This window comes from Pagrus major, chromosome 8 (genome assembly GCF_040436345.1).
Source record: "Pagrus major chromosome 8, Pma_NU_1.0".
NCBI classification, from domain to species: domain Eukaryota; kingdom Metazoa; phylum Chordata; class Actinopteri; order Spariformes; family Sparidae; genus Pagrus; species Pagrus major.
This window is the reverse complement of record NC_133222.1, coordinates 32,319,957-32,334,359: the sequence shown is the minus strand read 5'-3', so window position 1 is coordinate 32,334,359 and position 14,403 is coordinate 32,319,957. Positions and strand designations below refer to the sequence as shown.

The 14,403-nt window shown below is 39.8% G+C and overlaps 1 protein-coding gene across 1 annotated transcript in view; it reads right to left on the bottom strand.

Annotated features, from left to right (window-relative positions):
- The window catches only part of nup93 (nucleoporin 93), a 29,508-nt gene extending 15,324 nt beyond the window's left edge, over positions 1 to 14,184 (bottom strand). The window contains exons 1-3 of the mRNA XM_073472951.1: positions 14,053 to 14,184; positions 12,254 to 12,436; positions 11,391 to 11,508 (exon numbers count right to left, since the gene is read on the bottom strand). Coding sequence (XP_073329052.1) covers positions 11,391 to 11,508; positions 12,254 to 12,432 — 297 coding nt within the window. The 5' untranslated portion in view covers positions 12,433 to 12,436; positions 14,053 to 14,184. The remainder of the gene's footprint in view (positions 1 to 11,390; positions 11,509 to 12,253; positions 12,437 to 14,052) is intronic.
- Positions 14,185 to 14,403: the final 219 nt, after the last annotated feature.

The following is a 14,403-nucleotide window of genomic DNA, read 5'->3' as shown; positions in this document are numbered from 1 at the left end:
CTCAAGATGGCTGCCCGTGCATACATACATACATCCCCCTCCTCTGACCCTTCCTATGAAAGTGGTAATTATTCACATCCTACTCAACTTACAGTAAAACTACTTATGTTATACACGAGATCTGAGCTATGAAATGAGTAAGTGGTGCTTATGTAACAGCTGGAGTGTGCAGAAGAGAACACGACAGCACGCTTCAGAAGGAAAGTGAGTGAACGCAGACGTGCATAGGAGACAGACATCTTGAGAAAAAATCAAAATGGCGGCAACGCTGTAGTCACTTTGGTACTGTCCTCTTAAAGCAAACACAAGAGCTTTACAGTGCCATAAAAACTGTCTAAACAAACTGATCGATTGACCTTTTTTAATTGATCATCAAGACCACAACATATCAAACAAAACTGCCAAGTAGCCATTACAATTTTTAAGAGACCTTGTTTATGTTTTAATGACTTATTTAGTTTCATCAACAGGACTGCAACTAATGACTACTGTAATTATTAAAGGATCTGCTCACTCTTTTTCAATTAATCAAATTAAGACAGTATGTACAATAAAAATGAACAACACAATTTCTGTACAACTAGGTCTTCAAATGGCTTGCTTTGTCCGACCAACATGATAAAATAATAGTTTATCAGTCAACAATCATCAAAATTTTCATTTCCTCACTATCATCTCATAGTTTAATATTTCAGAGCTAACTGAAAACCAAAAAACTTGACTATAAAAACATTACCAGAAAATGTTACTTTAAAAAAGAAATGTACTATAAATTATTTAACAGATCATAAAATAATCTGTAAAATGGGTAAATGCCACGACTTTTACAACGACTTTTATGACATATTGCAAAATTGAGGAGATAAACTGAACACGCAGAAGGAAATTTCAGTATCTACAATAGCTTTGATCTTTGTCAGCTTTGTTTACTTGACTTGAAAATATATCTGCTTCTTGTTATGCAAGAAACCCTAGAGGTAGGCTTCTAAAATTTTATACAACAGCCCTTCTAACTCTGACATCATAGTCTCTTAAATTACTGGAAAGTTGTTCCCCCTGTCATATAATAGCATTTTAGTTCATTGATGACATTCTGGCAGCATCTGTCTTCATTTGAGTTAACTCTCCCCTTTGCTTCTCTACTCTTCCCGTCTCTCCTCTCTCATCTCCTCTGTCTTATGTCCCTATTGCTGCACCTGCAAGCTGCTTTTCCTACTTCAGTCTCATTTTCTCTCCTTCCTCACTTTCTGAGCTCTGCCTGTCACTGCATTCATTGTGTCTCCTGACAAATAAGAGCAAAATTGGAAGCACAAAGGTTCATCGTCAAAATGAATAAAAATGTCGATACCAAAACACAACTGAGTAACTGATAAGTTACACTGCATTGAAAACTAAATGTTACCAATGCTATAAAATTGTAAAGACCATCTATGATCTGTCTGGGCCAATTGACCTGGCCTTTATTTTTTATCATAGCAGCAGGACTGATGAACAGATTATTGATGATGAGTGATGTGTTCTTCTGTGTTTTAATTCACTTGAATCCTCACATGAATAGACAAGCTGGCTAGCAATGTATTTTTAATTCTGTCTTTATAAAATGTGATCTGATGATTTTCTATCTCAGCAATGACTTCATCAGTCAAAGTATAGTAGCCTGGATGTGACATACAAAACCAACTCTGATATTCCACTGTGGAAAATGGGGTTGCGGTGTATTCTGCTGCTGCAGGTGTGTGGCTTTACATAGAGAATAACTGATGGTTGATCTGATCTCATACTGCACTGTATTGTGGGTTTTACTTTAAATTTCCAGCTGCAGCAAAAACTGTTTCTTTCATGAAAAACTTCTTGTCCGAACACAACGTTAGTTTATTTGGGAACTGCTGACATCATGGCAGAAATCAGAAGTGTCTTAATGTTTTTCAGTTTTGCAGTCGGATGGCGTGACATTATCTGGCATTATGAAGGCTCAAACTAAAAGGTCCAACTTGGTCTTGGTAAAATATTTAGTACTATTAGGCAATTTGAATCAATTAAGGATGGAAGTTTCTCTCTCCCCCTTTAACCCTCTCATCCAATCCTCATTCCTAGTTTCCCTCAGCCCACTCCCTCCCTCTCTTTTTCTTTCTCCATCTCACTTTTTGTTCCCAGGAGAGGCTGAGAATAGGTCTATATTTAACCACTCTAACCAGAGGAGAGCTCAGGTCAACGCTCACTGGAGAGCTGCACTGGAAAAGGAAGAGAATAGAGTAAAAAAGTTGTAACAGAGGCTTATGGTATATATCTCAACAAGAGAACATTACTGATGAATAGTTATTCCAGTAAACTGGAGGAGAAAAAGATTAGACTTGACCAGATGATACTGAAACATGCACTTTCCACAAAGCATCTAAAGCAATGGTGGCACATTGGGTAACTCTAGATAACTCGCCTCAGCATTTTTGCTTCAAATGAAGTCCAACAGTAGTCAAAGATTTTTCATTGCTGTCATTTTGTTGCCTGTTGCCAGCTGCACTTGTACTGCCAACGGCTTTGCCGATACAACATTTTTTGTGCCAAATGTAAATTGACAAGTAAGCCAACAGCTGTGGCCAAAATTCCCATTTGTCTGAGATTCGAATGCTTTTCACTTTCACAAGAACTAGCCTTTTTGCTTCAAAATGTTTGCTGAATATTACATTTAGCAAAAATGAACAAAAAAATCTTTGTCACTTTGTCACAAAAAAACAACAACTTAATTTTATTGTCTTTTTTGCCTGTTACAAACCCTTAAAGATTGTGTTAAATGAGAAATAAGTAAAACAATGAAGAAGCTAACCAGTTTTACTAAATTCTAGGAAGATTTAGAAGCTTTAATCAAAGAAAGGTGCAACATCATTGCTGCTAACGTCACAATTGCTGTGTAATTTTGAGAAGCACTAAACAGCTGATGTTTAGTCTGAGACACTCTGTACCCAGCCTCTCAGACGATGCTTCAATTCCTCCTTGCATTCATTACAAAATGGTAAAAATAAACATAGAATAACGAAAATGCGTCATAAGAGCCATGATGACAAATTCAGACCATCAAAAAAGGACATTTTAGCAGAAGTCAAATGTAGTCTTATCACTTTCAATGATGAATTCAGTGCAGGGCAGCAGGTCTATCATCTAAAGATGTACATTTTCCGTTGCCCCACCCCTGTATTGTGTGTACTGTGTAGTATTGTGTCTCCTCTGAGATCTGCAACCCACTGCGAACACCCACAGCTCACTGGCCAGACAGCCCAGAAGCTTCTATAGAAACAGGAACACAGCCATGACAAGAATTTCATAATTACAGATCAATCAGGAAATACTCTATTACTAATATGTGCGTCGAGAAATAAAAGCTAAACTGGTTAAAAGAAGGTAGAACCGAGGGCTATTCTACCTTCAACTGAAAATATAACTGGAAGTTTCAATCTTTGTCTCTCATATCTGCTAAAATGTGCATATTACGAAACATAAGCGGACAGCTGACTGCGTCTTTAAAAATACACTGCAAGTCATCAGACAAGCATGACCAAATTGTAGGCTCTCACATCAAGCAATCCTTTAGATCTAATGTATTTGGTGAGTGTGTGTGTCTCTCTCTTTGAATACGCATGTTAACATGCACGCATGTGCTCATTCTCTGTGCCGGCACACACAGGCCCTCATTCTATTAGCCTTGGTCAAGATAGTCACACTGTCTGCACCTGAATGCAGTTTTACAGTATGTTCGGGGAGATTAGCAAGTCTGATTTTTCACTCTTTTGATCCGGCTTCATGCTTATTACACACAGGCTATTAGATGTGGTGTAGGGATAGATAGTCTGGAGGAATTTAAAGGCTAAATAAGGACACAGTAAAAGAGCAGTTAGAGTGGAGATAAAGAGCGAGAGCCTCGCTTGCTGTGCCAGTCATCGTGGATGGAAGAGAGGGAGGCTTTCTGTCCTCATTTGCCATGACACAATGAGCGGACCAGTGCCTGTGTGGTGTGTGGTGTGTGGTGTGTGGTGTGTGTGTGTGTGTGTGTGTGTGTGTGTGTGAGAAACCCCACCCTTCACTCCTCCACTTCCTGTATAGCAAGAGTATATATGTAAAGTATTACAGCATATACACACATATGTGAATATATTATGTTGAAAGTGATGTTTGCATCTATTCATTAACAAAAATTCTATTAAGTCGTCATCATCATCATCATCTCCATAGGCGCCATACAGTCACAAGCAATGTAGCACAATCAGACAAGAGATGGAGAGAGACAGAGAGGTGACAAAAAAGTGTGGCAGACAAAGCACATGCCTGTCTGTGAGTGTGTGAATGTGTATGTATTAGTGCATAGGTAATACTCACTCATGCTGTGCGCCTGTCTGCCTGCTTGGCAGATGGACTGACAGATGAAAAAGACAAGAAAGAGTAAAAAATTGTTTTTCATTTCTTTGTCTGTGCCCAGGTATCTGGGCAGTGACAGCCCAGGAGACAGGCATCAGCCCTCCGCCTCTCCATCCCTCTGTATCGCTGTGCCAGGGCAGCAGCAGTGGCCGCCATGCTGGGGCGTGTTCCCTGTGCCCTTTTCGAGCCGGCATGGCGGTGTACTTGCAGCCTTTCCCCGTTCGAAAGCAGGCCAGTGACTCTTGTGCATGAGCCGGAGTACGAAGTGGAAGTGCCACATCAAGACTCATTGGAGGTGGTTTTATTGTCGGAGGGCCGTACCAACTGAGCACTCAGACACAGGGGGGATCCACGAGAAGGAACTATGGATTCATATAGAATATCAGTTCCTACCATCAGCTGACACCCCCCTCCCTCAGCCCTCATCCTCTCTCTCTCTCTCTCTCTCTCTCTCCCTCCTTCACTTCATCCCAGCATCTCTGGCGCCCTCCTCCTCCCTCCCTCAGCCAGTCCCACTCATTTTCTTCCTTTTTTATCTATCTATGCATCCTTCCTTTCTTCCCTCCCTCTCTCCTCCCTCCCTCAGCTCAATGCAATTATACTAATGGATTTTTTCCCCCTCGGTTGATGGCTTCCGACATCCTGTCTTGAAATGAGGCTAATCATGCTCTTAAGGGTCATGTTTAGTTAATGAAGGGTTTGAGAGGCACATGTTGGTGGAGGAGGAGGCAGGGGGGGCATTCCTATATGCTGTCTGACTATCACAGTACACACAAAGCGGGCGTGTAAAAACACACACCTACACTTCTAGTCTTGTGCACATGGCACACACTCATTCACACACAGGCACATGATCGCTGAATTCATAAGAGCAGACCAACACAGACAGGATGAAAATGCATGCACCCACGTGCAGCCAAATCTACGCTAGACACACACATTCATTCATAAGCACACGGAGAGACACTGCATACGCCAGCAATCGATCGCGACTGACACAGATACAGGCGTGCAAACATAGCACAAGGAGCCTGTGCATGACACACATACACACACATCGTGTGAAGCTATGTCAGTAGCGTTCGTCTATCTCAGCAGATGCTCTGGGCTTAGCCAACTGCATCCACTGAACGCATGCCATCACTGCTGAGGGATATGTGTGTGTGTGTGTGCGTGTGTGTATGTATGTAAGGAGTTGGGGAGGGCAGAAGAAGAGAAAGGTAGGGGGAAAGAGGATGTAAATGGGAGAGCGAGGAAAAGAGGAAAAATCAGAGGAAAGAGAGGAATGAAGGTAAAGTGAAAGAGAAAAGAGGAGTAAGCATAAGGACCAGCTGAAAAAGGGTGAGGTGAGGAGAGAGAGAGCCAGAGCTCTGGCAGAGAAAGACAGTGAAAAGTGATACGAGGACACGGACAGAAAAAATTGCAGCCGGTCGCCATTTTTCTACCAGCACTGCTCTCCGCCTTCCACTTCTACAGTTACATTTTTCCTCTCCGTTTTTTATATTTGATTGCTACTTTCCTTTGTCTTTTCTCTATATTTTTATTTGGCATGCTCCTTTGTTTAACATTGAAAAAAATGGATAACCCTGAAGCGCTGAATACCGACTGACTGTGATTCATCCCTGACGATTACCAACACACAGAACATACGGTACAAATGCAAAAAACGACAAGTGCATTGAACAATGATTTAGCCTAATTGTAAAGACATATGTGGCAAGAGCTGTGAGCAATCCTTTACACAGATGTCTTGGTAGCAAACAGATTTGTTGTTGAAACGCAGAGAGATTTGTTAAGATACTTGCTTTTTATTACATTTTCAGATTCCTGCTGGGACTTGGTGTACTTCAGTCTAAACCCCCATTTCCATCCAAGGAGGCAAGCGTACTGCAGATAAGAACCATCTATCAATCACATCCAAATGAAACCCAACCCTATATGGCATACTGTCAAACAATAGTGTAAAGACGATGAGGGAAAAAAGCCTGATAATCATATCAGTACATGCAAAAATACTGACTAGTTGTTGTCTATCCATTTATACTACTTTGTAATGTTAATTAATACAACATAAATCTGCACCATCCATCATATTTACAAAAATCCCATAACATTAAGTCGATGATGTAACACTAAGCATCATAATCATTCTGGCTAGCCACAGGAGTGCACAATTAAATATACAATTGTATCACAGTACTCAGGGAACAAATGATAATGTACATTTTCTAAAGTATTGGCTGAAAGAAATCATCCTGGAATTTACTCATCTTCTCCGTCTACATTTGTGTAGAAAATCTAAATATCTGAAGGGGTGAGACATCACTGGATCCGCGTTTAACTGTGCACTCAGTAAAACAGGATGAAAACCTAAATTAACAAAGCAAATCCATTGTTAAACTGAAGACACTGCCCTCTGGACATGCAGTCAGTACATAACTAGCTACTCCCACGTCCATAAAGCCATAAATCTAGGGCTCTTTGTCTATATAGCCTTCTATACTAAGAAACCCCTACTAATTTGCGTTCAGCTATACATACAGACACATCATTTACACACCAATTACCACAGTATGTGTGAGTGTGTGTTCCACACAGAAACCGCAGAGGCACGCATCAGCTCACTCATGCGAAACACATACACACATACTGACAGCATGTTTGCATTTTCACTGTGCCCTGTCTGTCAACCTCCAGTAGTCCCATGGCCTTGCATCATTTAAAGCACAATTCAGCCATTACAATATTTTTTGCATTATTCCAATGAATTTAGGTAGTTCAATAATACTGCTGCATCTCATAAAGCTGAGAGTCCCTGCTGTCATTTCCTCAACAGACATACCCTGGAGCTGCAACATACTGATGTCAAGGCTTTCTGTAGTCCAGTTTAAATGGGGAGACAGTGACACATATGGAGCTCAGGGAAATGCAGCAACTTCCCTGAACCAGGGAAGAAGAAGGAGATGAGAAAGAGCAATAAAGGGAAGCAGTACAAGGTGGAAGAAAAAGGTAAAGACAGGATACAGATCCTTGTTGAAACGTTACAAAGTGAAGAAATGTAATGGATTATGCATTGTTATTTATATGAACATCACCAATTAATAAATGCTTAAGCCACGTCAGTAAAGAGTAACTTAATATTAAAGAGAGTACTGTACTGATTAAGCATTGCACATCTGTTATATTGTCAGACTCATGATGGACTCATTATAAAAAAATAGTTATAATCGATGCAACAGAACCTGAGATATTGTGTTTTTAATTCCACAATTCGTCTTCCTTGTCGATACCTGGCACCCACAAGAGATTTAGGTGTGTCATGCTAATGGAGGCTTATGTAGCCTCGAGCTGCTAGCCTCAAGCAGAGATGAGGAGCAGGCTGCTGAGGTCTAGTAATATAAACTCACTTTCTAACTCCACAGCTCCACATTTTTTCATTTTCTATTACGAATAGTCTTTAGCTTCAGAATTACACACTCTGTAATATAAGAAATTGTACAAAGTAGACATGAACTGATATCACTCCTGAACACAGAAAAGGTTCAAGAATCTGTACTGCTGCTTCTTGAAATACAAGGGTTTGATTCAAGACTTCTGGAGAACACTTTTGCAGTTTTTCATTTTTATCTGGTTACCATCCAACTAATGTTTATCTGTAAGATACAAGAGGTCAATTCCCTTTGAAATCTTACATTTAACCACTGGGCCAATGCCTATACAGTGCAATAAATCTTGCAGCATGTAAGGCAGAGTATCCAACAGCGCCTCTTTTTACGGAAAACGAGGCTGTTGCCATTTGACCTACACGTCAAACCCTGTATTTTGTTGCTGTCTTGTAATAGCTCAGCACCACTTAACATCTTTTCTCCTCAGTGTACTTGTTGACGTAAAGTGACGGCAACTCTCCCAAAAGGATGCTAAATGGAGATCTGTAGGAGGAATAAAGTGGGTTGCATTGTGTCTCGTTGTTGATCAGAACTTGGCTTGCTTTTCTTTTAGTGGTCTTACTTTCAAACAGAATTCACCACAAGCTACGGGCCTCCCGAGTCTGATTCATTTTTTGGTTCCATGTCAACACCCAATTAGCTTAAAGTCACAAATTAGTCACAGTTTGAGTCAACTGTTTGTATATGATCTCATGATCTCCATTAAAAAAGAATTCCCAAAGTGCCAGCAGCGAGCTTATTCAAGGACTACTCACCTCTGTTTTGGCCAGCTTGGTTCAACTCCGGTGTTATTTTTGAGGACATAGTTTGTGATGTTGCAAGTCATTTTGAATATTTTTGCTCTTCCAGATGAGGTAGATAAAAAACTGGAAATATTTTTTTGTATAATTCAGTCCAAGTACAGCATCACAACATGTTAACTTTGTCTAAGGTTCAAGATATGGTTAGGACAAACAGTGGATTTTATTAATGAAATACAGATGTGCTGGAGATGTTGGAAGCTTTGTAAAGTCATATTATGCAATTAGTCAATGACCCTGTTTGTATCAGAACTACATTTTGGTTCACCAGACAATTTTCTCTGTAGTTGTAAGCGTGTTTGTGGCTGAATGAAAAAGCCAATAAGAAGGCAATGCTGTTGTCTTTTAATTTTCATTCAAATAAAATATATTGTATATGGGCTTTAAGATAAATGCCAATGCAATGCTAGTTTCTCAGACTTTCCTTTTATTCTGACCACTTTCCTTGAATTTGTTTGTTCAAATGGAGCTGTGGTTTTGTCTGAGAAACAGCAGAGGAATTTTTCTAAAATGTTTGTAATGTGCTGTCTTCTTTGAAACCAATAAGGAGAAAGAGCAAGAGTGGAGAGGGAGTGTATGAGTGTGTATTCACGAGAGAGAGAAGCTAAGTGCTCTTCCAGTCATTCAATCAATCAGTCAAACCCGCCCAGCCCAGCATACATCCGGCTGACCAAGAAGAATGAAAGAGAGTATAATTTGTTAATGTCAAATAATGGAAGGTGGACAGCAATACAGGAAGCAAAAGAGAAATGTATAAATAGATACATAGAATATCAGGAAATATATAAGAAAGAGAAAAAGAAGATGTGAAGATGTGACATGGCATTAAGCTGGTGTCCCATCTATGGCCCTATCCTATAAGGGACTTAAGACAGAGTGTTGTATGCTTTACAGACTGTGAAGCCCCTTGAGGTGAATTAGTGATTTGTGACATTGGGCTATGTAAATAAAATTGAATTGACTTCACTTGGCTGAATAGGTCAGAGAGAACAGAGGGAAGAGATGATTGAAGAGATATTAACAGGGGACTAAGCAGGGTCAAAAAGAGGGATACTTGACAGAGATTTCAGTCAATTGCAGCAACTTCTCTGAACCAGAGAAAGAGATGGCGTAAGTAGAAGTGGAGATAGGGTAAAGAAAAGCAGTGTCAAGTGGAAGGAAAAGGTAAAGCTGGGATTAGAGTTTGACCGATTAATTGGTTTGGCTGATTAATTGGCAATGAAAGGACCTTTTACAAACTGTTGGTATTGACAAAGCCTGGCTCCAGTAGTGGCTGCACAGCCTCTACCAGTTACACAGGGACACTGACACACATCACTGTTTCGCATGGAGGCACCATACACGAGTTTCATTGTTTACCTGAGATTATTTATCTTTAAATGAGAGTTAACTTTATATAAGATAGCTTTAATTGTAAATTTTTAGTGTGATAATGTTGTTGGTTACAGTATAGCATTATAATGCATTAGACTGAAGGTAACCGCAACTCTGCCAAAAGCATGCACTCCCTTTTTTTTTTCCTTTCTTAAATGCAAGCCAACAACACAACTATGAGCCAATTGCCAGAAGTGATCATTTGGGGGTCAGTTTTTTCTGAAGCTTTATGTAGGCATGTGATACACTCCTGATAACTGTCTTAACAACTGTTGAAGACCACATTAAATGGTACTCCCTAACCCTTCCTGTTTCCACAGAAGCTATCAGCTGTTTCCTGCTCGCTATTATATCAGCCTTTACAAATCCACTATGAGTCTACCTCTAATATAGATCCTTGTTGACTTGTTACCAAGAGGAGCATTGTAAGGGATTATGCAGTGTTAGACAAATTAATGAAGGTAACACCATTTCAGTAACACAATGTTTAAAGAGTACTGCACTGAACTCCTATAACATTGTTGGGTCGAATTTGTTAAAAAGGCATCAGATTCAAAGCAGAAGAAACAGAGATATCATCTTTAATTCCATTATTTCTTATTGCAGAAACCTAGTGCCCATTTTACCCACAATGCAACTTGGCTGCCAACAGTTCAGTTAATGGGTCTGTTATACCACTGGCAGCTAACATAGCCTCAAGCTACTAGCCTGAAGCAGAGATGAGGAATGGGATAGAGGTCTAGTTGGTGTAACTGTACAGCTACAGCTCAGCATGACAAACTGAACTGAACTGAAGCAGAGTGAAAGGAGGTCACTGTGACCTGCTCATCAGTACATCTTCCTTTCTAACCTTTCTTCATGGTCAACAAATCAACTGCTTTTTCCATAGAACCAATTAACTCACTGAGGTGTTTGTGAGTATGTCTGTTACCTCTTGAACCTCCAACGCTGCCAGCCCTTTGTGACAAACTTCAGACTTTTAGACATTTTTTTCAAGAACTCTTTGCAGGGAACTTTCATCATCCAGATTTTATCAGCAGAATTTATCATCTGAAGCTAATTTGCATTACTGTACGCTGGTCTAAGAAATTATTTTACTTCTTCGTTGTTATCTGGTTAAAGTAATCTTTCTGCAAGCCAATCTTTAAACTATTACTGTTCAGCCAAACACAGTTTGAACACAGAGAAAAACTGATCACTTTCAAATGTTATAATACCTGAAACTATATAATTTGGACTCTTTTTTTTTGGATTTCACACAAAACACACACTGATGAGTCCAATGTGCTGAAACAATCTATGTAAGTGCCACATGACTGCAAAACTAGCAACTCGCCGGACTCACAGCTCAGTAGGTCATTCATACCTGTATGTCAGTATCCTTGACCGGCTCCAGCGGCTCAAAAGTGGTGGCAGCACTTAGACTTTCCAACCTCTGAGAAATGTGGAAGATGTCTAAACCTCTGGAACCAAGGAGGATTGACCTAAGAGAAAGACGGAAAGGGGGTGAGAATGAATGAATATAATAAAGACTAAACTGAGACTGACAATGAACTGTAATTTTTTTAATCAAGCACTAGAGGGCACAAGAGGCTTTGCTACTATATCTTTCCACTGGTTAAAGATCACATCAAGTAGGCTCCAAACAAATTACACGGGCTTCATGTCAAGACATTTATAAAGAAAAATAAACAAATTATAAAATAAATTTTTGAGATGTATAAAAAACTGAATCTGTAAAAATGACTTCCCAAACAACATTCACACTTTTATTCAGTGCTGTTGCATTTTACATTTCATCAACAATTTGGCAGTCAATTGTTCTAAATACAACATTATCCATGTCTGCTTTAAGATTATAAATATTATCTGTTAAATGTTATAATAAAAAGGTGTGATTTTCAGACATGCTCGAAAGAAGCCAGGACAACTATGTACAGGTGTCACAAATATTTGGGTTTTGAGGGTTAGAAGAGGGTTACTCATTCAGGAAAGAATCCTTTCAGCTGGCCTTGAATAACAACCCCTGATCAAAACCAAATGTTAACATAACTATCAGTTATTTTCAGAAAAAAGGGGCAAATCAAAGGGTCCGGTAAGGAGTATGTAAAATGACTTTTTATCTTAAAGAAGCAGATGGATTTGTATTACAGTCTGTATAGGTTCTATATCGGGCACTATACAGGAACATACTGGAGTAACAGATTTTTCATTAGACATATTCCTTACGCTTTAACATCGGCAGCATCTTGAGAGGTACGGGTCAGGGTGCGGGATCGAAGCCTTTCCCCCGCCTGCTGGATCTCCTGGAGGTTCCTCTCAACATGCGGCAGCTCTGACACTGCTTCCGTCTCAGCAGCTAGCTGCTCTGCCTGCTGCAGCAGCTCCCCGAAGCCCTCTGCATCCATACCTCTAGACAAGGAGAGGAAGAGTGTTTAAAGGAGTAAAAACAGACAATGTATTGGGATAACATATAAATACAGCTGGGAGATATAGCAAACAGTACAAGTGAGGTCTGTACATGGTTGGACAGTGACGCAGTTTTTGTGTTCCACCACATTCAATTTGCCATGAAATAATTACTGAGATTAAAACACAACCTTTTAGCTTCAATTTGAAGGCAGTCATGGTCATAATTGTGATAAACATTGTTTATGGATACTACCCCAAACTCTAAGGGACCAGGAGTAATTGGATGATTGGCTTAGCAAAAGGTCCAACAGTTGATAGGTTTGATAATTGTATTTAGAGAAGAAATAAATGCGAGACAAAGCCAGAATATTACGCGAAACTATGACTATAAACACTGTGCCACAACAGAAATTTGCTGCCATCACTTCTCCCACGTCAGCTTTTTCTTTAATACTTCATAATTAAAGATGGCTGCTGTACAGGCCTGGCAGAGCATCACCATGGAATATACCGAGTGTCAGCTGATGTATGTGTGTTGTACATTTCAATAAAGGATTGGGCAATATATCGATATTATATCGTCACTGCGATATGAAACTACATATTGTCATATCATTATGTTGTGATATGGCATAAGTGTTGTCTTTTCCTGGTGTTAAAGGCTGCAATACAGCAAAGTGATGTCATTTTCTAAACCTTCCAGGCTGTTCTTCTTGTTTTAATACTTGCCTTTACCCATGTATTCATTACATCTCAATCAATCTCATTATGTTAATATTTTGTGGAAGCACCAATAGTCATCCCTACAATATTGCCCCAATTTCAATATAGAGGTATTTGGTCAAAAATACCTGGACATTTGATATTGTCGCCCAGTTCTAGATTTTACAAAGTGCTTTTGAGGAGATTTCAACATATCATATTTATAATGTGTATTGCAATATACAAAAAATCACAATCACAGAGCCCTACATTAATCAGTCATTAACTGAATAATTCAGCAGGAAGGCTCTATAACCATGTAAACAACCTCATATTCAAACTACAAGGCAGTACTTTAACCATGGTCACAGCTGAATTTCAAATCAAATTTTACATCTTTATACAGTCTATGACTTGACCACTGCCATGAACCTTCACATTTGAAAGTATAGTGTAGGAAACATCCAAACTGTGAAGAAACTATATGTAGCCTCGAGTTTGAAGGACATACAGGTACCAAAACATCTTTTGACAGATCACATAAACAAAGTGACACCTGCAGCGCGCGCATGGACTTTGGTGGTTGTCATTTAGCTTAGCGTTAGCACAATGCTAGCACCTAGGCTAACTGGTTTAGAAACTCGCTTTACTCGTGTTAACAACAGCAGTCAGGTAATTTCAGTTGTTGAGAAGAGCCAATTAGATGTCAAAGCTACAGATATGATGACAAACTCGTGTTTAGAAAGTTAAAGCTTTGTTAGTATGCTACCCTAGTTAGCTTTATGTCAAAATGAATGGCGCTCAACTGTTAGCCAGCAGGCTAAGCGGCTAACGGTCTCGCATGCTGCCAGTTGTGTCGTCTTAATCATGCTAATATTTGATTGAACACTGTTGCAGGCTGACACGCTTCATACCTGTTGTGTGGGACAGATGAAAGTAGGGTCCTGTCTGTATTCCTCGGCCGAATGTGTTTACAGTTACTGTCTCTTATTAATTTTTTCTCAGCAGTGGTACAACATGCAGGAAAGTATATTATTTGCCCCGGCACTTCTGGAGTCGATGCTGATTGGACGATACCCGGAAATCACACTTCTTCGCCTTCTTCAAGATGAGACCAACCCCGCTGCTCTGTCAGCTGGGCTGGAGGACTTTGACAACAGCAAACTGTGAACTGGCTTAAAGGGTATCTCCACCAATTTTACACATTAAAGTGTGTTTACAGTTAACTGCATATGTGAAACGGGAAGTGTGAAGCCTTTTGTGGC